At 36.0% G+C, this 25,391-nt stretch overlaps 1 protein-coding gene across 7 annotated transcripts in view; it reads left to right on the top strand.

The window, feature by feature from the left end:
* LOC126470658 (nuclear factor 1 X-type) overlaps positions 1–25,391 on the top strand; it is a 597,492-nt gene that overhangs the window by 513,692 nt on the left and 58,409 nt on the right. For 6 of the 7 annotated variants that reach the window (XM_050098642.1, XM_050098644.1, XM_050098645.1 and 3 more), the window contains 2 exons: positions 1,893–2,078; positions 8,202–8,312. In XM_050098642.1, the coding sequence (XP_049954599.1) occupies positions 1,893–2,078; positions 8,202–8,312 (297 nt within the window). The remainder of the gene's footprint in view (positions 1–1,892; positions 2,079–8,201; positions 8,313–25,391) is intronic. The other variant, XM_050098646.1, reaches the window with a different exon arrangement.

Here is a 25,391-nt window from a genome sequence, read left to right on the forward strand (position 1 = left end):
AAAAGCTTGGATAGGACAAGGATGATGAAGGAAATCAGTCGTTTGCGTTTCAATGCAACCATTTCTGCTTTTACATTTAACGATTTGTGGAAACCTCATAAGCACAGATCGGTAACCTCGCCCCACCCGGACAAGAAACCAGTGCTTTTACCACTGCTCCTACCCGCTCGCTGTTTGGAACAAATCAAAGTTGATTCACAATAAACTCAGCTCAGCTCTATTTATGGTAGATATTTTAAATACGTTCTTCGAATTTAAGTTCCTCATACACAGTAATTAGGCCATTAAAATGTGGTAAATGTTACCTATCTTATTTCATCTGTAATTATGTCCATATGCCATCTATAGAATTTCTTGTTGTTGAACACAGGGTACAGAGTCTTTTCAGTCTTGTGGTCAAATAATTAGATGACCTGCTTTATGGCGTTTACTTCAGGGCTTGGGCGCGCGGGTGATTTTTGTCACCGTGACGTTTCGTCTGTCTTGTCCAGCCCGTGGCTGTATGTAGTACGTTAGTAGACGCGCATGTTACGACGTGACAACCGTGTGACATTTTTGTCTGCCGACCAGCGAACAAGTCCGTGACAAAACTGTCATTGCATCAGTAGGTTTTGATAGCCAGGCGTGCACGGGTGGCAAAATTGTCACTTTCCGTGCATTCTCCGCTCCCCATTTACTTTGTGATTATCGACACAGTGACACGCAAACATGGCATCAACGTCTCCGCATAACGTAACTGTGTGCGAAGAGGATATCGATAATGATATTCTTATAGAAGAAGTAGAAAAAAGGCGAGCACTTTCCGGCAAAAAATTTGAAAGGCTCTTCGGTCATAAATATGAAAATTAAAAAATGGGAAGTAATCAGTCGAATAATATTTTCAAATGCTTGGGACAAGTTGTGTTCAATTCGAAAGTATTGAAAACTTTCCTTTTGATGTTGTGTAAGTTTTATAACACATTATGTGTAACTTCCCACGTATTAGTGTGTGACTCCAAAGGGGGTACTCACTATTCTGTTTTGTATTTTCTTTTACGTCTCATGCGTTCGCAAATAATGACCGTCTTTTCAAAATCCATATCGTTAAAGGACGCTTTGATTTCGAAAAAAGTTTAGTGACTGTCTACTTCGTCAGCACTTTTATGACGTGATGAGACAGTGACGGAAACTTTTTTGCCATGATGACAAAAATCACTCATACGCGCTAGCGCTAGATGTAGTAGCCCTTTTCTGATCGGTGAAAGTCGGCTTTCCCGTTCTGTTTGGATGTTTGAACTGAACCCTTGTAGAACAAGTTCTGCCCTCCGGCCACAAAAGAAGTGAAATTTACCCACTCTTCTATTTTCTCATTAGACACAGGAGATATTTTACGAAAATGATCATTTTTGTTTCTCTTGCTTTGTACTATTTGTCGGTTTGTCTCTATACATAGTTAGGTGACTTACAGTCCAATGATTTGGTGAGCTTTTCACAACTGTTTTGATTCTCCACAGTTTTAAATACCGGTATTGCTTCTCTGTTATACTCCAGCTTGATCAACTAGACTAGTCTACAAAAGAAGATAACACAGCTGCCATCTTTAACAAACATTAATATCCTACATCTACTCATTATTGTAGATACTGCTTATTTGCAGAGAGTTCTGTTTGTTAATAGCCACTATAGAGGGATGCTGAATGGTTCCTAATAAGCTATGTGGCAATAATAAAACAACATTACATGTAATTTTATAATTAATATAAACTAGCTCTGAGTTGTTTGTTGATGAGAACATGTAATACCAAATAATAATGATCATTTCATTAGTCATGGAGGATGACTAATACTGATGAAAGTCTGTGCAAATTTTTTGTCCAGTGCACATCATTGTGATAAATTCTTTGTGCTTACAGGCCCACTTTCCCTGCCACGTAGTTCTCACAGCCCTGGAGAGCCTAGGCACAAACGGCCACGAAGTCTCAGCTCAACAGAAGAGGACATGGATTTGGCGAATCGTGAGAAAGGCGATGTCTCGTACTATGGGCAGAGCCCGGCGTCCCTTTCCAGCCAAGCCAGCTGGCAGTCAGATGTTGATCATGGTGGGTTACTTACCTCTTTGCTCTTGTACAAAACTTAGGTTTGTACAGGGTGCAACTTCTGTATGGTTTTCTTATATTAACTCTACATGTTGTTATATTTTTCTGAATTTAAATAATCGTAGGTTTTTTTTGCATTTGTCTGGATTAATGAACTTTGAACTAAACATTAACTTCTCCTTCAATTAAGAAACTATGTAAACAAATCAATATATCAGTATAAATTTTCAGCAGTTTCAAAAACACATGAATTATTTCCGTATGTAACTAATTCACATAGAAGTTCCTTTCCAAATATATCTTCTGTTTGTTTGTATTGTTTTGGCACTACCATATCAAAAACTTTTAATTTTTAGATTTCTTCCAAGTATTTTCTAGACTTCATTGGTGTTTCAGTTCACAGTAATCAGTTGTCTATAATTTTTATAATGTAGTTTGTAAGAAATAACAATTCCCATTGTTAAAATAACAATTCCAATTATACATTGAAGACATTAAGTTTGTAAACAAATATGTGATCATGTTTGTCACTTTATTTATAAATATCCATGTTAATCGTGTAAGTTATACAACTCACATTACTGATTTCAGCCTACTACCATTATCAGATCTGTCCAAATAGAAAAAAAGTAATGTGACAATAAGGTTAAACATACAGGACACCGAGGAATACATAAAAAGGTAACATGTAATACAGAGGTGAAATCACTGCATGAGAAAGGATCAAAGGAGGATATGGGAAATTACCGTCCTATCTCCATCCCCCATTGCTATCCAAAGTATTTGAAAAAGTAGCTGTGGTCCAGGTAACAGATGATGTTATTCTCAAAAACCAATAAGTGTTCCAAAAAGGGAAAAGCACCATGAATCCAGGTAATGAGTTCCTTGAAAAAATCAGCTCATCCCTGGACAAAAGGTATAAAGTGGCAGGTATCTTTGCGACCTTACGCAGGCATTCGATTCCAAGTCTTATCTGACAAATGAGAAGCAAAGGGTAATTGTAACATATAATACCATAAACAATGCATCTCACTGGGATAAAATTTAACAAGGATTCCCTCAAGGCTCATTCTTGGGGCCAACCTTGTTTCTCTTCTACATACATGACTTGCCTCTCATTATCTGTGCCAATTAGTCATGTTTGCTGATGATACATCAGTACTTATTGAAAAAGAAAATGTATGGGAGTTCCAGGTGCTGTAATAAACACACTAAACAACCTAGATACAGGGTTTCAACAAAATGGCCTTAAACTTAAACAATGGAAACTCTGGATTGGAATATCAACAACACAGGAAAAAATAGATTCGTACTTCTCATAAAGATGACATGTTAGGTTTCAGACAGGCACAATTAAGAGACACGTACACAACCACAGCATTCATCAGAAAAAGAAAGAGAAACACACACCATTCATTCATACAAGCAAGCAAGCACACCTCACCCATACATGACCGCCAACTCTGACAGCTCGAACCAGAATGCAGCTATCATGTGGAATGGAAGCAGCAATCTGGAGAGGGTGTGGAAGGGGAAGGTATAATAGTGTACATGTGTGAAGAGAGAGGCTCACTGTCTGGCAGAGTGTGCAGGGACGAGACTGACAACAGGCACAGTGTCAGGGGCTGTGGAGCAGGGAGGTGGGGAAATGGAGAGGAGCGGGGAAAGATGGGCGGGTGTGTTGGCAGAGGGTGACACACAAAGACAGTGGGAGACAAGAATGGGAAAGAGCTGATAGCACAGAGGAGGTGGACACTGTTGGATGGATTGTGTGGGGACAGTATGTTACCATAAGTTGAGGCCAGGGTAATTACAAGAGCGAAGAATGTGTTGTAAGGATAACTCCCATCTGCACAGTTCAGAAAAGCTGGTTGTGGAGGAGAGGATCCAGATGGCTCAGGTAGTGATGCAATCATTGAAATGAATCATGTTATGTTCAGCTACATGTTGTGGCACAGGGTGGTCTACATTGCTCTTGGCTGCAGTTTGTCAGTAGCCGTTCATCTTGTTGGACAGCTGGTTGCTAGTCATATCAATATAAAATGCTGTGCACTGATTGCAGCAGAGCTAGTATATGACATGGCTGCTTTCAAATACCAGCTCTGCTGCAATCTTTACACAGCTTTTTGCATTGGTATGACTACCAACCAGCTGTCCAACACGATGAATGGCCACCACCAAACTGTGGCGAAGAGCAAAGTAGATCACCCTGTGCCACAACATGCAGCTGAACATAACATGCCAGATTTCAATGGCTGCTTCAATACCTGAGCCATATGGATCCTCCCCTCCACCAGCAGCTTTTCTGAACTGCACAGGTGGGAGTTATCATTACAACACATTCTCCACTCCCATAATTATTCTAACATCAACCTACAGTAACATACTGTCCCTGAACCCTCCACCCAACAGTTTCTAGCCCCCATGCCCTATCACCTCTTCCCCATTCTCGTCTCCCACCTTCTTTCTGCACCACCGTCTACCAACACACCTGCCCATCTCTCCCTGCTTGTCTTCTTTTTTGCTCCGTTTTCCCCACCCCCCTACCCCACAACCTCCCGACGCTGTGCCTGTTGGCATTCTAGTCCCTGTGCATGCTGCCAGAGAGCATTCCCCTCTCTCCCCACCTGTACACTGCTATCCCTCCCCCTTCCCTGCACCCTCCAGATTGCTGCTCCCACTTTATGTGACAGTTGCATTTTGGTCCAAGCTGCCAGAATTGGCAATCATGTGTGCATGAAGTGTGCTTGCTTGTGTGAATTAATGGTGTGTGTTTCTCTTTCTTTGATGATGAAGGCTGTGGCTTAAAGCTTATGTGTAAGTGTCTGCAACTTAATGTGTCATCTTTAGAGTAACTAGCAATCTACCTTTTCCTACATTGTTGGTCTTAAACTTAATATTTCAAGAATCCCATTGATTTAATAAAAACCAAACAATCAAAACTCAGTGCCTCAGTATTGCACATAGAAATCAAGTTATGAAAGAAGCTCAGTCCATCAAATTCTTGGGACTAAACTTTGACAAAAATCTAAACTGGCAAGCATATATAGATTTACTAAATTAAACAGTCTAGATTTTGCAGTGGACATACCATCTGGTGTAACAGACAGAAACAGTAGCAAAATGGTGTACCACAGTTAGTTTGAATCTGTAATTAGATATGGTTTAATATTTGGGGTGAATTCAAGCCACATGTCACTAATCCTCTTATTTTGAAAACAAAAAAAAAAATTGTTAGAAAAATGTGTGGTGCCCCTTCAAGAACATCTTGTCACCCACTATGCAAGAATCTAAAAATGTTACCTATCCCTGCAGTGTACATATTTGAGATTATCATCTTTTTATGCAGTAATCCTGATAACTGAGGAAAATCATTTCAAACATATGTACAATACCAGACACAAAGAAAGTTTCATGTTTCCACCACAGCACTTAAAACTCTACCAGCAGTCACCCAAGCACAGAGGAATGAAAGTCTACAATAAACTCAAGGGTAGAAATGTACTGGCCATGGAGATAGGTTCACTGGAGCAAAGGAGCTCCTTGTGGGAAAAAGCTTCTACTCAACTAATGAATTTATGAATGATAGACAGGTTAATGACTTAATATCGTAATGTTATGTATAATATTGTATGCATAAAGTAACGTCTGGAAAATTTGGACACTAAGTACTAGTAGATCATTAGAAAAATAATTTAATAATATTACTGTGTTCAATGTAAACCTGTGCTGGTAAAATTAATGTTAAAAAATTATGCAAGTGTGTATATTATAAGCCAAAAATTGATGTCTCACCTGTACGATAAGATCACATGATCTGTTAAATGTATGTTATGAGATGAATAAAATGCAGTTACAAATATATACCAGCCATATGCATCATCAAAAGTTTTTAGATACAAATATCATCGTACAGATTATTCAACGACATTTGTATCTGAATACCTTTAATAGTATGTGTGGATGGTACATATGGCTGCTAACCATTTTATGTATTCCTAGATTTTGTCACCTTACTGCTTTTTAATTTTTTTTTCTGTTTGGAATATGTCTGATGTTATCACAAAATCAAAACCGGTAATGTGAGGTATTAATAGGCATGATCAAGACAGACATTTATAAATAAATAGCAAACTGGAGATCCTATGAATAGCTAAGCCTTTTTCCTCAAAATAATTATCAAAATAGCTTTAAACAGCTTGTATAGATATTAGGTAAGCTTCAGTTCTAATTTCCAAATGATTCTTCATTTCGTTTTAATCTCCATAACGAAAGGAATAAATTCACAAAAATATTCTTGTAAGTTGTTAGTACTTATTTTTGTATACTCTGTTGCTATATTCTGTAATGTCATATTTTCTAACTTTTCTTGAAATAACATCCTGTTATGTCTATTTATCATAGATTATATAAACAACAATGTAGGAAAAAAGAGTGCTACTTACTGTAAAGAAGACACGTCAAGTTGCAGACAGGCACAATTAAAATACACCTACATAAAGTTTTTGGGCACAGCCTTCATCAGTAAACAAGAGTCACACACCATTCACACACCACGACTGCCAACTCCAGCATCTCAGGCTGCCCCTGTCGTGTGTGCGTGAGGTGTGCTTGCTTTTGAGTGTGTGTGTGTGTGTGTGTGTGTGTGTGTGTGTGTGTGTGTGTGTGTGTGTGTGTCTTTCTCTTTTTCATGATGAAGCCTGTGGCCAAAAGCTTTATCTAGGTGTATTTTAATTGTGCCTGTCTGCAACTTGACGTGTCTTCTTACAGTAAGTAGCAATCTGTCTTTTCCGACATTGTTAATATTCCTACCTGAAATTTCTGTTGTTTTATTTAGATTGTATAATCATATTTTTCTACTTTTATGTGTAAAGGTCAAAATGATGGAAATTGTTGTCTTCTTTTTTGACAATAGCTGTGCTTATTTTCAAGCTGAATCAATGTAAATGTAGTTCAGTTGTGTTTATATCTGTCAACAGTTTCCCAGGGTCCTTTACCATGTTAAATAACAAGGCACAAAAATAATTTACACAGATATACATTTGCAAATATAGCTTCTGTTTATGTGTCAAAACTCAGTATTCTTGTTTTGACACTAACAAATCAAAAATCTGTGAGAAACTGATTTATTATCTTCATTCATTTTGTCTTGCAAAGATACAGAAATGATTGTAATGTTGTGACTGTTCTGTATTTCATCACCTTCCCAATTTCCACATTAATGTGTACTACAAACCAGATAATATTTTCAGCATGAATCTGTTTCTAATAACAAGAGTTTCGTAAATGATCAAAATAATATTCACTCCACTAACTGTGAAACAACTGATCATTTGAATTTCCCATTTCTTGTCTAACATTATTTCCCTTTACATTTAACATTTCTGCTTTTACAGTGTTCTGTTTTTCTATGTAAGCCCTGTGTCTGTTATGCTGAATCATATTCTCTTAAGGAACAGGAACTGTCATAAGTTCTCACATGTAACGAAAAGTTTAATCGCCACTTCTGAGACAGACTCTAAATCGGTGAACTTCAGAAAGAATTGCAGTGTATGGATCAAAATTGTAATTGCCATTAAAATTGCTTTAAAGCTTTTATGCATAAGGTGTGCATGCTGTATTCTGATATAGAATAATCATGACTATTATAGTATAACTATAGTATACATTAGTTAATACCATGATTTTCCTAGTTAGTAATGAGATAACTGCAATAAAATTGAAGGCATAGATTATAGAACTAGTTTTCTTCTGATGTAGACACTCTAGATTAATGAACAAAGTACCTATCACTTTAGTTTCATTGACGTAATATTTTACTGAAGATGTGGTGGCAGCGGCCTTTGCCCCTTTTTATACATTATTGTTCCAGACTTTCCAGATGTTAAGTTCATATATTTAGTAACTATATCAAGGCATTTAATAATTAAAACATAAATCTTGTTTTTCAGGGCAACTGAAGTGATAGATATTTGAAGCTTAACTATTTTGAGTGTAGTCAGTATTTAAGTAACATTATTCTAAGTTGACAGTTGTATGTATGGAATGGAACCCCAGTGCTTTATATGACGCTAATCCATGTGTTGTCCTTGACCTCCCCACTGGCTTAGCGTGGATTGCTTGCAGGTCAACCCCTGCACCTGGTGCATGCTGGAAAGGTCGCCAAGGCAGTACTCAGAGCATCCGACACTAACAAGGACCCCTCTTTGTGTAGTCACCTCCGCTCAGCTCAGGAAGGTAGGTGCGACTCCATATGCACCAGGTGTCTGGGTGAGGCCTTCCTATTTCCCATCCTTACCTGCCCCAATCTGAGGACAACTCAGAATGGTTCAATTCACTGTGTAGTAACAAATGTTAATCATTTTGTTTCAGTCTTCCCCTCCTCATTGCATGATGACAGGCTCATCTGTTAACATACAGGTACTTCTGTGGTTGGTTCACTGTTCTAAATGTGTGGTTCTGCGTAAACTCGTTGTCGGTGTGGTACAGTACATGTTCTTTCTTGTTTGTGGCCCAGGTTGTCTTAAATGGAAACTCGCAATTCTAGGCTGCAATCCTTCATCATCTTCTTTACATTCTAGATTTGAAATCCAGAATTTTGTTTATTTTCAAATTATATTTGATTTTCCTTTTCTTTCTTTATGTCTGCTGTTATAATTAAGGATTTGATGTTGCTACTGCATTTTAAGCCATGAACCCTAGATAAGTACTTAAACCAATCTATCCTGTATTACTTGGACTCCATTTTTCTCAAACACCAGCTCTTTCACAGGGTGACTCACAGGAGCAGGTTGTAGTTAACACCTTTTCAAATGAAAAGGCTGTGCATATTGATTATTTATGTTTGGAAATCTGTGATGGTGGGGAACATAATGTCAAAAATATTATGCTGATGTGACATACTAAGGAACTGAGATAATCAGTCTTATGCATTAAAATACTGCTTGACATGTTAACAGATTTATGTCACACATGGAATTACGTTATTGTACAAGTAATAATGATTACCTGATGGTTACTGTAGTGGGCCTGTGAACAGCCAGATAAGTAGATGAGTAATATACATTACACAGAGTTAGATAGCTACATGAGAGGAAATATGCATGTATGTTAGTGAATCCATGTGCATTAATGTTACTAGTCCATTGTGAGTTAAATATAATGGTAACAGATACAGAAAAAATATGTTAATGGAGCCTCTGCATTTTAAGTAATACAAGTTGGACTCGGACTTAAAACTTTCAACAGGACTAGTAGACATGAGGTATGATATTAGTGCTGATACTTGCCAAATTAATTACAACAAATTTTTGTGGGACTTGTGAAGATATAACACATTTTTTCATAAGCTATTAAGACAAAAAATTTATGCTGAGTCAGATCCAGAAAGGACTGAAAGTAACTCCAACCGTCATAGGAAGATATTAGGCAAAATTAACGTAAGAATACATAATAAATCACTGAACATAAGTGTGTAGTAGTTTACAGGCACAAAATTGTTTTATATTTTCCCATCAGGCCTTATTAATAAATAATTTATCTTCTTACCTGCAAATTATTTCACTGCTAGTGTTCCCAAAAAATTCCTTCTTGCTTTATGTGTATTAAGACATAGCTCATAAATCTTAAACCTCCTACACTTAAATTGCAGAACACATACTACCACAAAGCTAAAGAATACAACTATACAAGAGAACAAGTAGTTTAAACAGATGTTAAACCACCTGGAACCTTTAATTGTTTACTTTGTGAGATCTACCAGGATATTGTTTCCATTTTATGCACAATATTTCAGCAACCAACCCAGCTGTTGCCTGAATAATTTATTTACAAATACGATTCTTTTTACAATGTGCTACAGTTATTCACAATGTGCTACAGTTATTCCTTAAATATGATTTTTTTTTACATTATAATTCAACGAAGTATAATTTTTTTTAATGATTAGATTCTTTTTACAGTGTGCTACAGTTACTTTATTTATTTCCTTGATACTATTGTTTCTTGCGTTATTATTTGTGTTAAATCCAAGTTATACAGGCATCTTTTATAAGCCAGTGCTCGGGTCTCTTTTTAAAAGTATCCCCTGTCAACGTCTTAACTTCATTTGGTAACACATTATGAAAAACAGCTGCTTTGACATAGGAACTTTTTGGCACTAATGTTAATTTTCTGCTAACAATATAAAAGTCTTTTTTATGACTTGTATTGTGGTCGTGAAATTTCATGTTCCTATTTCTGATTTAGCACATAAAATGGAAACAACAACTTGGCGGAACACCCAGAAGCAAACCATTAGCCAATTGTGCCAAAAAAAACTGAGAGATCACACCTGAAATCTTTCTTTTTCATGCAGTTCTATTAAATTCTGTTTCAGCTTGTATATTCCTGTCACACTTGTGCAGGAAGGCGCACTTTCATTCTCAATTACCTCAGTGAAATACATACATTACAGTGTTACTGAATGTATATGATGGGAAATAACCATATTGCAATGGAATTCTTCTATAACCTTTGGATCTCAGTGATTCTCTTCTGTAGAATGTTTCTCTTTAGTTTTAATATCAATTAAGGGAATAATCTAATACAATATTGTGCTGTCTGTTGAACTGATTTTGATAGGAATCTCATGTTTCACACCTACTGCACTCTCAGTAATTATTTTTAATGGTATGGAAACATTCCATAGAAAGATCATGTTTAAATATACCACATTTTCAGTGGTTTTTCCTCTTTAAAGGCAAAAGAACAGTGCTGTAGCTTACCTATCCATCATCCTCTGAGAATCCGCTTTAGATCTTTTTAGGAAGTTCTGATTTTTAAGAATGAGAAACTCTGTCAGAAGTAAGTGACAGAAGAATTGCTGTTCACTTTGTAGTAGAAACTTATAGTTATCAGTTTTTAATGAGAGAGTAAAACCTAAATTTAAAATAAAGCTCTATGTATATGAATAGCTACTAACTATTCTTTTCTTACTTTGTTCATCTTCCTTTTTTCCGTTCTTTCATTTGTTCTGGTAAAGTGTCATTGTAACTGTTGTTTTTGTGTTATTTTCCCCTTACAAGCATGTAGTTTTAGGAGATGTAATACATTTTTTATTTGAATATGCAAAAAATTGAGGAAATCTTCAATGCTTCAGAGTAATAAAATAGTAATAAGTAAAGTATTGGATTTTGTAACATTACATTCATAATGTCCAACATAAATTCATTTTTCCACTTCTGACCAAGGTGGGAGCAGAAAGTCAGACTTAGAACACAAACAAAATACCCCGCTATATATTTTTAAAATGTGAAACAAATTAGTTCACAGAGCCACCACAAGAACTAAGGAAAAACTGTTGCATACTACATTCTTACAGTGTGTCTGTTGTCAGCAGACGGGTGTCAGTTTAGGATCACTATTTATTATGTTCAGAAACCATACCATATATTTTATGTGTAACAAGCTATGCTTCTTGCAAAACAGAGACTTTACTTGGCACATCTACTTAGCACTGATTTTTGTCATAAAAGTACCTTGAAAGAGCAAAATATCTCACAATAACTCTCAGTAAATATGGTTGCGATATTACCCCAAACAAAGTCCAGAGACCGAATACAAAGCTTTCATATACAATAGCATTATATCACTGGCCCTTCTAAACCTGCAACTTATATTGACAAGTGGAATGGAATCTGTGACTTCCGTGCACTGGTAGCCACCTCACTTCAGTATATGGAAATGATGTACCCAACAATTTAGCAAAGAACTTTGTAAGATTTGAATTTTGTCACAGAAGCTGAAAATATCACAGACCAAACATGAAAATAAACACACAATAAAAGTAAATGTGTGATTATAATATGCAAAACATATCCTAAAAATACAAGGAGATCTGTTATACTGCTCCCTTTGATACCAAAGATCTTGCATTGTTGTTCAGCTTATGAAATGAGGTTCTCCACAATGAACAATTTCTTGCAGAGTTCATTGATTTGAGAATAGATCAGTGTTCCTGTGACTTGCCCTGTACTTGCAGTTACATGAGTTGGATACTTCAGTAGATCTCCACATCTTAGTTTGTCCACTTACTGTATGTTATGTAGTGTAAGAAGTATTCACTTGCTTCATTAGTTTATTTTTGTTTGTGACTCGCACACTGATATTGAATCCTATTTGCAGTTTCATGTGTCACATTAATGTGAGTCTTCTTCTCTTCTTACTGTTGAACATATAAAATTACTAATCCATATAAAATATATGGACACCTTCCTACTGTGTAAAACATTGTGATGTGCATATCTTTGCTATGATCATAGGGAATGGCTAAAAACAGATATATATTTAAAATAGCTTTAAAGTCAATGGTAGCCTGTGAATGCTTTTTACACGTTATGAAGTTCACTGCAATTCTCTTTCTGGTTTGAATAGGGTTTGTTTGTGTGTAACATATTTGCTTTAAATGTGTGTTGATTCAGTTTAAACATCAAATATTTTAACTTGTTCTTTCCTCCTGTTTTGTTCTCTTTTCCTTCAATTTTCTCTTATTTTGTTATTTGTCTTACACCCTTCCAAAATTGTTGGGTGAAATTTGTTCCAGTATTCTCAAGATAAAATACATTTGTATTAGCTAATTATGGTCAAGCTTTCACTTCACAAACAAATAAAAGCACTAATTGCTGATTTGTGCTGAAATTTCAGTATTGAGAAACTGTTTCATAATTCATGCATGCAGAGGGAAGAGCATTAATAAAGCATGTTCATATTATGAGAAACAGAATGTTTGTGTGGCTTCTGAGGCTTTGTGACAGTCTAAACATCATTCCTCCAATTTGTGCATCAATCTGACCATTAATATCAGCTACACATCAAGTTATCATAAATGTTTAATATCTTTCAATGAAGATATCTTTCTGAAAGAGAAGAGCTGTAGCTTTTTTAAAAAGTAATTCTCCCATAAAAGTTAAACACATAACAGATTCCTTCAATTTATGGCAAATGATACAAACTCCATATGATTCTATATTTACCCCCATATAAATGCATTATTTCCATTAATCAAGCTTATGCCATTAATAACATTTTAACTTGCCTTAAATGATTAGAAATTCTTTATTTCTTATAAATCAGAGATTTAATGTTAGTTTTAGCCATTAAAATTTGTTTCAACATAAAAGTTTAGTTTACAAACAAATAATCTCAATGCATCCTAAAACCTAGACACATCAGCACTACACCTACAGCCGTACATCATCCACTGCTCTGAGTGTCACATATGATAATGCACAGGTACTGATTTTGAGAAGAAAACAGTGAAAAGCCACTTCTGGCATTCATAATTTAAGTTCTTTGTGGTTCCCCTAGGTCATTTAAAGGAAATTTTGGTATGATTCATTAAATGGGCTACTGTTACATCTATCCCTCTTCCTTAGTCAACTGTTGAACATTCACTGCCTATAATGACTCTGATGTAAATGAGACAAACTCTAGTCTCCTATTCCTTTTTTCCTAAACTCATCTGAGCTACCCAAGCTCTCTGCTGTAAAGTAAAGGTTTCATTCTGGAAACATCCCTGACCCAGGCTGTGGCAAAGCCATGTCCCCACAGTATCCTTTCTTCCAGGAGTGCTAGTTCTGTAGGTTTGCAGGAGAGCTTCTGTGATGTTTGGAAGGTAGGAGATGAGGTACTGGCAGAAGAAAAGCTGTGAGGATGGCTCGTGAGTCGTGTTTGGGTAGCTCAGATGGTAAAGCACTTGCCTGTGAAAAGAAAAGGTCCCGAGTTCGAGACTCAGTCTGGCACACAGTTTTAATCTGCCAAGAAGTTTAATTTGTTTTTTTTTTTTTTTTTTTTTACATCTGTTTGTTTGTTTTTCATTCTTGTTCCTGTTAGTTTCCACTGTTTCTTTGCTCTTTCGCTCTCATTTTCTTTCACCACCTTCATAGCCATTAATTCCAGCATTTGTTAGAGGCTACTAAAACTTCGCGAAAATCACTTCTTCAGGATGTGGTAGAACGATGTTATAGTATTGTAGTAAATATTCTTTCCCAGTGATAACTGCCCAATATGTAGCAACTGTAATGATGCATTACTGTTAAGACTACATTACCTTTGATTGGATGTGAGTAATTTCATGTCATCCTGGATATTGTACACCAGCTCATCAAAATAGTGTTTTACGTTTAGAATACAATCCAGCTCACACTTCTGTAAGCATTTCAAGATAATCATTAACTTTTACAATACTCTCGCCAATAAAATGTAAAGACATGACAAATAGCTGACCAATACAGTGAGAGAGAACCACTGGTGTATCATTTTACATGTGGTTATTATATTATGGAAAAAATAACTCTTTTTGTGTATGAAAAAAGTAATCTTATACTACCAATAATATTTCCTGTGCAAAATAGAGAAGCCTTCCATTATGTTTTGTTTTGAATTGCAAATTCAACAAAGTTACCTGCCATCTACAGTGTTTAGGATTTTCTCTCGCTTGCTCTTGTTCACTCTATCTGTCTGTTCATCTCTCTGTCTTTATCTGTGATTCTTATTGTCCTCTGTAGAATGACTGTTTGGACTAGAAACACATCCTTTTGTCCTCTTATAATTAACTTTAATATACAGACTTAATGGGATGGCCTGATTGCAATTTTTTTTTCCAGAAATAGTGAAGTCAGCTTTTGATTAGGCAAAATATTCATAAGTGAACAACTATGGTAACTTATTGTGAAAAAGAGACAGTCTTTTGTCAGTAAAGAGTGATAAAGAAGTGTAGCCCATGATGCGTGAATACTCGGACTTTATTCATACAGTATTTGAGAATGAGAGCACTTTCTGACTTGAAACAAACTTAACACATAATTTAAAACCCCTATGAAACTTTTTCTTGCTGACAACCCCCACAAAAAGATGAAAGGAAAGAAAAGTATTACTTACTACATTTTTGCTGTTCCTGCAGTAAAGCTGCCATATCAGTCATGGTGTTTTACTTTATTTCTTCTTTTCTACTAACTGTATTCACAACACATTTTGCAGACAGTATTTACATATACCACTAAATGTACCTGCAAAATTATATAATTGTATAACACATGGTTCAGGAGATATAAGATCATAAACATTGAGATACGTGAAAATGAAATTGCAGGGCTAAGTTTGTTAGAGATGCAGGTGAACTATGTGTACAAATATACATGGAATATTTTTAATCTATGTGAAAGGCATGTGACATGTGCATATGCGAGCAGATCTAAGGGTAGAAAACTCCTTAAATCATTAGATTCATTTGGTACACATACAACTTACTATCTGGAAAGAAATACTGTGGGCGTAAGAACCAGCAACCTGCTATAGGGGTAGGAGAGATAACATGGAAAAGAAGGGGGTAGGATATGGGCAGACATAGAGGGGAAAGGAGGAGATGGACGTAGATGGGGTGAGGAGGAGATGGACAGACTGAGGAGGAGGGGGAACAGATAGGAAGGGAAAAGGAGAAGATGGATAGAGAGAGGGGAGAAGAAGAGATGGACAGAGAAAGGAAAGAGGAGGAGATGAACAGATTGCAGGAGGAGTAAGAAGTGAACAGGGAGAGGGGGGAGAGAGAGATTGAGGGAGAGAGAGGGAGGAAGAGAATGGCAGAAAGAGAGGGAAGAAGAGATTGACAGAGAGAGAGGGGAGGGGGACATGGGCAGAGAGAGGAGGAGGAGATGAGCAGAGAGGGGGAAGGAGGAGATGGACTAATAGAAGATTGGAATAAATACACTGTAAGACAAAAAAGAAAAAAAAACACCAGACCATGAAGGAATTATTCAAATGGAACAGAAATCAGTAGATGTGATTTACAAGTGTAGACAAACAAATGATTACAGTTGCAGAAAAATGGGATCATTGATTCAAGAGAAGGAGCTTCACAAATTGAACAAGTTCAAAAATGCATCGGTCCACTTCTGGTCTTTATGCTGGTAGTTATTCAGCTTGGCATTGATTGATAGAGTTGTTGGATGTTCTCCTGTGGTATGTCATGACAAATTCTAATTAGTGTGTTATATCATTAAAATTCAGAGATAGTTGAAGAGCCCTGCTCATAATGCTCCAAACATTCTCAGCAGATGAGAGATTCAGTGACCTCGCTGGCCAAGGTATGGTTTAGCGAGCGTGAAGACAAGTGCTAGAATCTCTCGCCATGTGCAGACAGGCATTATCTTGCTGAAATGTAAGCCCCAGATGACATGCCATGAAGGGCAACAAAATGGGGCTTAGAATATTGTTCATGTACCTCTGTGCTGTTAGACTCCCATAGATGATAACCAAACGGGTCTAGCTATGAAAAGAAATGATACTGCAGACCATCACTCCTGGTTGTCTGGCCATATGGTAGGTGACAGTCACATTGATATCCCACCGCTGTCTGGGATATCTCCAGACAGGTCCTTGGCCTGGAATCTCATTTACTGGTGTAGAACTGCCTTCAGCGATGAGTCCTACTTCGAACTGAGTCCCAGTGACCAGCAAAGACGTGTCTGGAGATGCCCCGGACAATGGTGGGATACCTGCCTGACTGTTCCCTGCCATACGGTCTGACAGCCTGGAGTGATGGTTTGGGGTGCCATTTCTTTTCATAGCAGGACCCCTTTGGTTGTCATTCGCATCTCCCTTTCACCACAGTGGCATGTTGACGATATTCTACACCCTGTTTTGTTGTCCTTTATGGGAAGCCATCCTGGGCTTACATTTCAGCATGACTGCACATAGCGAGAGTTTCTATTGCTTGTCCTGATGCTTCCCAAACCATATCTTGGCCAGCAAGTTTTCCAGATCTCTCTCCAACTGAAAACATTTGGAGCATTATGAGCAGAGTCCTCCAACCAGCTCAGGATTTTGACAATCTAACGCACCCACTGGACAGAATTCGGCATGGTATCCCTCAGGAGGACATCCAACAATTCTATCAATCAGTGCTAAGCCAAAAAAACTGCTTATATAAGGGCAAGAGGTAGACCAACATGTTATTGACTTGCTCAATTTGTCAAGCTCCTTCTCTTGAATGAATCATCCAGTTTTTCAGAAATTGGAATCAATATATAATCTATATATTACATCACATCTACCATTTTCTGTTCCATTCAAATAATTAGTCTGTGGTGCATAATTTTTTTGTATTGGAGTGTACATACCCAAGCAGTATCTGGTGCTGAGCTAGTTCTTATCAAAACACAGTTCATAAGTGGGGTGCTCCTAGATTGTAGCATTAATTTCAGGCAGTTTATGACATAAAATGAATCTATTCACCTCTAATTCATCCCCATCATTTTCTCCTAATGAAACTAGCACTTTGTTACATAATACACTATTGATAAATATATCTTTTGTTTCATATGGAAGTCTGATGTGCTCTGTAGGCTACTGTTGACAGTTGTTTTTGAAATTCGAGTGAAATAAGTCTGTTGTCAATTGTTTTCATCACTATTGCAAGTGTCCTGGGGGAGGGGGGGGGGGGGGGGGGGGAATAATGGTACATTTCATCTTCTGTATTGAGAACCAGAGTCTAATAAAAGTTACACCTTCATTTTTCTAATTTAATGTTTCCTCATGGGCTACCTTTCTCCACAATACATTACAGTACCCACTAGTGGCTACTAAGAAATGAATGTTAACAAAAAGTATCTTGTCATTTATCGCAGAGGGTGTTCCACTCAACAATTGACTTTATACTCTCCTACTTCTGTCTCTGTGGCCCTCTTCATAGAAGCACCTACAGCTACATGGTATTCTACGTATTTTTCTCTTTCTGAAGACTGCCATCCACTTTTGACATTCCTTATAAATTTCTGCATCTTCCTTCTGGGTTGTGGTAATATTCTGTTGCAAGATTTTTCCTATGCTTCCTATGTTTCCTATGCTTCCTATGTTTTAATGAAACATAAAAAATCTTTTCATTTCCCAGCTAGCTGAATGGCTCTAGGTCCTCTTTGTGACATTTATAGTACCCTTATTATGCACTTCTGATCACAGGACTAATGAGATATTCTTTTCTTCTCAAAACAACTTTCCTCAACACTACAACAATAACTAGCTTTCCTCAACAATATAACAATGACTTCTGGTACTCATTCTAAGAGACGTATTGCTTTACAAATATGCATTATGCTAGTATCTTTCTATATTACCTCTGCCAGTCTTGCACTACTGTTGTTTCTGGGTTGACTTCTTTTCTTCCTTGCTGGAGGTCTTCATGCCTACTGTTTCTGAGGTATTCTATCATCATCCACACATCTCATATGGCAAGACGATTTTAGCTGTTTATCTTCTTTTCACTGCATTAACGTTGTATCTGTTTCCATCGTGTCCATTGTTGTGCCTTTCCAACACATTCTCCAATACTTCATTTCTATTTTGTGGAGTGTTTCTTACATGTTCTTGGTCAGTGTCCACATTTATGTCTCATTTTTCACAATGCTTTCCACAAAAGTCTTGAACAGTCATTTGTGTCTAGCTGTTTTGGTCATAGCTCCAGCTGAATTATTGTCACTGCTTAATCTACATGAAGTGTTGGACACAGTGTTTGACACTGAGCAGATTAATCCATATTTGTAACAGTGTGGCTCACAGGCATAAAACATATGTGCTCGTCTCAACTATTAACCACCAAATGTCCTTCACACTTGTGCAAAGGTTTTATTTCCTTTTCTGTATGTTAGCACCAAATTGGATACAGTGTTAATACAACAGCTATAAACATTTCACATTTTCACTAATGTATCAGGTTTTGGTATTCAATGAACCTATGGTTTTTCCTTCGCAAAACTTATTACTTTCCCACGCTCGGTAAATTGTTGCTGTCCTCTAACTGTCTCATTATGTTACACAATGATACATCATATGTATATTTCAGCCACATACCTAAGTTTACTGAGGTAAACCTTAATTCCTTGATGACTGAGTGCTATTTTTACTGAATGAGATAGAGAAAAAAAGTTTCACTACCATATGGATAACAAATGAATGGCTACAGTGTGACACAGGGGCTAATAAATAACTATAAATAACTAAAACTTCTTTCACCTGAATTATTGAAATGTTTGTTTTATCTAATATCTTCACCTTTAGTAATAAATGGGTTCCCACCTACCTCACTGAAGCTCAACATAAAAAGGCAGAAGCTTCTCAACCTCTTGTAAAATTATTATTAAGGTGGGAATTCAAAAGTACAAAAATGCTAGCACAGGTGTTCTTCAGTTTATATCTGACAACTGTTTGAACATCAAGAGTGATCAGTCTTGCATATTTTATTAAGAGTGTTTAACTAAATGAATAAATATTAGTGAAAAAGGAAATAAAACTATACAAGAGTGGCCGCATTTTGTTTGGAAGTCATAGCAAGCAACACAATGTCCCTATCAATTTTCTTGTAATTACCAATGGTAACAGGGGACAAAGGTAATAAAGGAACTAAATGCTGCCATGAACGGAGTAGCACTTTTTAATGTTGAGTTTACCACTGGCCTAATTTCAAACTTGTCTGTCCCCGGCTGATGTCTCTGTCCATATTCAAAAATATTACAGGTTTGAGATAGTTCATTCTTTGTTTATTATACTAAATATTTGGTAGCACTGATGTCACACACATTCTGTATTCTATTGATATGCATATATGCATCTCTTGTACCTACCTATTTTATTGTAACAGAGAATTGGAAATCAATAATAATTACAGAATGAATACATAGAAATATTACTAGAGTCAACAGAAATTTCATTAAAAATATATTGTAAAATTTCCAAAAACATACATTACATCAGCTAGTACACGTTAAACACTATGGTGATGAGGAAGCACTCTATTTTACAGACAGTGTTGTCATTCTGTATTTTCATTCCAATCTATTTACTTCATGTTTCTCTTATATTGATTTAATCCAAATATACATTTTTCTGAAATATAAGCACCATAAAACATTGCCCTATCTTTCTTTCTTCCTGTCTGGTTACAAAACTAGACAATAATGTAATAAACTATCAAAATGGTATATCCCATAAAATGTTTCATTCTTTCACACAAGAAAAAAACATATGTTAGATGTCAATTACAATTTATTACAGTCACTGTTGAGTTCCTTAAACACTTATTTGACTCCTATATTCTGAGAGTAAAATATGTTTTACTCTTAATTTCTAGCATGGAGCTAAATGTGAGCAGAAAGCTACTTTTGTTTGTTTCTGGTTCATTATAGAACAGTTTTAATTTTATATATAATTTTTCTGTATATGGCGTAACAAATGAGAGAAGAATTTCTAATCAAGGTAATCACTTATATAGCATTGGTTTACACCTCTGGTACTCTTCCAAATATAAAATGATACATATTGTGCTGACAATATTACTGCACTGCTTACATTTCTCTATGACATTTGTTTAACTTTCTCTGTGTAAAGTGATTCAACGCATATATAATAGAGGTATCAAATCACTGAGATTTTTGTTAATTTTCCGTAATTTCCCCCTTAATGTATATTATTTTCCAGGGTAAATCAGATTGATTCAGTGTGTTATATTTACGCATGCCTATCTCTAAGCAAGCATGTTATGTGTGTATGTTGTGTGTCCATGTCCAAATTCAGATGTGGGTGTTTCTCTAAATGTGCTACACATGGCTGTTTCTATGCTGCACATGCCCACTTGCTATGCTCTGTGTTTCTCTGTTTACAGCTCTGTTTCTCTATCCTTTTTGCACAGATGTTATGTAAATGTGTAAGTGTACAGTAGTTTTAATGTGGTAAAGAGTAATTTATGTTAATGTATGCTATCTTCCCTTTTTGTGTTTGTTCCCTGCTGTGTGTAAGTAAGTTAGATGAAAATTGCAGAATTGTTAAAGATAAAATATAGCTGTAAGTTTCAATATACTCAGGTATTGCAGGAAGATCTGTTTAATGTAGCCATGCCATAAGGCTGTTGTTATTAGATGTGTCAAGAAAAGTTAGGTTTTCTTAATTTAACATGTCAGTCAACAAGTTTTGTACTTCAAAGTCTGTTGTTTCTTGTTTCTGATAAACTGTACATTATTCTTGTATTAGGTTACCACACAGTTCATATGTGTTGTGAAATATAATTTACTATGATAGCTGCATGATGCACCAGAGGATTATTTTAGTAGTTACTAAAATAATGGCAAATAGTTTCAGAAATAAATCTCGACAGCAAAAAATGTTCAAAAGTGATGACTTGTACATTCTTACAATGAAATTAGTACATAGTCTGTACAATCTGTGACATAGTGACAATTAACATCATGTGGTAAACCCAAATAAAAAAAGCACATAGTGTGATTGTCCCAGTAATTTACAAAACATTAAAACTAGAGAAAAATGTAAATTAAGTAAAGTGACCACTATTCCTGTACTCTGTAAGCTTGGGAGAGTTTGTACATCCAGTCACTGTTGCAATATTGATCATCTGCATCTCATGAATTCACATACTCTTACACACAGAAGCCCTACATTTTCGTTTTCATTTTTACATTTGTATACCATTGAAAAATAGTTTAAGCTGGCTGTATGTATATTTATAATTTTGTTTACTGTGGACAGAAAAGATTTAAAAAATTACGTAATTCTAGTTTTCAAAAACTGCCTTTATATTCAACTCTTGTACTTACACTTCCCATAAGATTCTCATAATCAAGTCTCTATCACTAACCTTCTTTCCAAGTGACCCCACAGTTGCCTGCTTAAAAACAGGATACAGAATTCAGCCATCTGAAGTTTTCTACAATTTCCCTTGTTATTCAGCCATTGATTAAGATTTTTACGTCACAAAATTTGAAAAATAAAATTCAATTTCCTAGTTACTGTGACTGAGGATCACAATGTAGAATTTCTCCTTCAAATTTATTGTCCTTTTCACACTAAGACATTTGTCACAGCAGATATTCAAGATAATTTTCAGTTATTCCATATGAGACCAGTCTTTTGGGGACATTGTCATGAAAGGTAAAATTTTCTGACTTATTAGGCTATGTTGTGTTACTCCTCATACTTTTCCAAAACTTGCCATTTTGACCCCTCCACTGGGATCTTCTTCAGGTGTCTCCAGATACCCAAACACTGGCCACACATAAAAGGCTGTTTTTCCACACATTTTTGAAGAAGTGGAATTATGTGGAAAAATCTTTTGACTGTCATTGTTGGTCATTGTTAGTTAGTAGGTACTGAAAGCAGTCATTAAAAGAAAGGGGAAATATTATCAAAATATTATTACTGTTGTGTCACCAAGTTATTAATGTTCTGTGTGTACCATGGCTGGATTGTTATTTCTGTAATGGTAGGAAACCATGTAGCTGGAATCCTGTAGCCATCATCTATATTGAAATTGCAGACTTTTCTTCTATAAACATTACTTTTGTTTACTTGTATTCATGTTTTATTAAAATCCACTTCCTGCTCACATTGTTCCTGGTGTTCCACAACCCAGCAACAGTATGCAAGAAATGTAAACAACCATCAGTAAGCCACCTTGGTGCAGAACAACTATAATATTTTCATAATATTTAAACCTCTCTTCCAATACTTACTATGAGTACCTGCCCAGTGACAATGGTCCAACAATCAGTAGCCTGAAGACCTTTACCCAAGAACTCTACACCTTCAAAGAAGTAGGAGCCTTTTATAAATAGATGCAACATGATTTTCAACAGTGTTCATCCCCCAAGGAACACCAGAAGACTCCTAAAACAAACAATAAATTTTGTCAAAACAATAAATTTTGGAGACATTTGATAAGGAATGGATGCAGTCTAACTACTCAAAAGATGTTAGTTCCCAGTAATACTGTTCGACTTTCTTATGAAATACCAGATTATATCAATCTGTTTCTAGAGTACATACATTCAGCCATTTAAAAAGCATTCTGCAATTAAATTTGCATTTCTTAAGTATTAATTCAGATGTGGTATACAGCAAGTATTATGTTTAGCTGTAGTTTCCATCAGAAATAATATGACTAAAACATCAATGATTGAAACATCTCTTAGCACAGTAAACATAGACTTAGCATCCCTCCCCCCTTTCTTCTTCACCACACATATTTACACACACACAAATTGACACATTCTTCTTGTAGAAACTAACAAGCCAAAAAAATTATACACCAATTCCAAGAGAGCATTGCTGTTAAATGTCAGATGAGTCAGGATATGCTTCTCCTGGTTAGAATCAAATTAATGAGTAATCTGTATGTTTCACAACAAGATGAATGTAACAGTCAGTAAGCTTACTCAATTTAGATAAATCCTAATATTGAAAATGTTTAGTGAACATGCTATTTAGTTCTTGAGGGTGAGAAACTACCAACAGTCAATCGACTCAATGTCTTTTTAAAAATTAAAATTAGTGTCAGTATGAAAATATTAGAACATTAAATTTTTTGATATATTAATCATGCTTATGTTTCAAAATTCGTTTTCCATCCTTGAAGCTCTTTTTCTTATCTCGGTTCTGTGAATAATAATAAAAAATAAAAAAATAAAAACTGACATCTTTCTGGCAACAAAATCGCCACAGAATGATATTGCTGACTTGGAAAGTTTCATCCAAAAACACACCAACAGTGATAATACTGGCCAAAGCCCCCACTAATTTCAGATCCACTTTTTACTGCATTAAATATGACACCTCTTCAGCATAGCAGGCCATATTCCTACAATGAAAGAGCTGACTTTTTTTTAATTGCATTGTGCATTTATTGATTCAGCTTTATCACACAGCACAAAGTTTAAAGTGGTATAGGACAGACAAGAAGAACATAACATGACCTTCAGTACAATCAAACAAAGAAGTTAGGCTGTCTACATATTCCTACTTTGTACATTTAGTATATCAGTCTAAATTTAAAAAACAGTTACTGTTTTTGCATATTCAGAAATTTGTTCATGGGATAGGAATGGCGTTTTATTAAAATACCCTTAGTTTGGTCTTAAATACTGGCACTTGAGAATTCTTTATAGTGTGGTGCCATAATTAATTGCTTTTCTAGTATGATGATTTTCTGTAAAACTTATGTTGGTTATTGGACTATTTTTGGTGCACTAATTGTCTATACACTTCTTCATTTACTGAGTCACTTTCATGAGGTAGTCCATAGCGAATATTATTGTTCCATGGACAAATAAACACATAGAACGTAGAAAACCAAGCTGAGTAAGTTCAAGAATTTTCTTCACTGTGCTTTTTAGCATTCAAAATATGTTTATACCATGAAGTGCATTTTCCAAGAATATAAGTCCTTAGAACTGGGTTAAATCTCCATGTCATAGATGGAGACAAATGGAGGTATTGATGGTTAGCTCCAAATCTGTTGGTTGCTACCTGTATGTGTCATCTCTCCAGTCAAGCTGTCTGTCCTCTTACAGGGTAACTGCTGGAACTCCAAGCATTTCAGGCCTTCTACTCTTTATTAAGGATGTACACCCTTCCTCTATTATTTTAATCAAACATTAACACTACAAATGTTATTTCAGTCTTAAATGGAAGCTATGTACTTATTATATACATACAGATTGTATATGCCAGGAGAACTAATCTTTGGTACTAGATTAACTGAACAAAACGTTAACAATACACGGAAAAGGATAGAATGCTACTAATGGTAAAGATGACATGTTGAGCTGGAGACAGGCATAACAAAAAAAAAGTCTTACACATTTAACTTTTGGCCAAAGCTTTCTTCAGAAAAACAAACACACCTATTCATTCACTCAAGCAAGCACATCTCATGCACACACGGCCACCATCTCCAGCAGCTCGAAACCAGTCCAAGCTGCCAGAAATGGCAGTTGTGTGTGTGAGGTGTGCTTGTTTGTGTGTATGATTGTGTATGTGTGTTTCTGTTACCTTTTCTGAAGAAGGCTTTGGCCTGTATAACACTCTTTTTGTTGCACCTGTCTGCAAGTCAAGGTGTCATATTTACAGTGATTAGTAATGTATCTTTTTACTTATGTTATTGGTATTCCAACATGGAGTTTCCATTGTTTCAACAAAATGTTAGCCACTTCCTTAAAAGACCACACTGGTCCCTGTCTAGCATTGTAAATTGTTTAGGGCTAGTACCAGGCAGTCATGTGACCCTCTACCACCGTAAGCCATGCCAGTGAAGTGTTGTGTATATGCCAGTCAGTTATATCGAATCAGCACAGTGAAATGGATTGAACATGAAGATATGACAGAAATTAACCATCATATTTGAGTATTCCCATGACCTCCCATGATTAGTTGATGTATCACCATTGACTGTATCTAGGATACCAATGTGTGATGAAATGACAGGTACTGGAGGTGAGTCTC

Source organism: Schistocerca serialis, chromosome 3 (assembly GCF_023864345.2).
Source record: "Schistocerca serialis cubense isolate TAMUIC-IGC-003099 chromosome 3, iqSchSeri2.2, whole genome shotgun sequence".
NCBI classification, from domain to species: Eukaryota; Metazoa; Arthropoda; class Insecta; order Orthoptera; family Acrididae; genus Schistocerca; species Schistocerca serialis.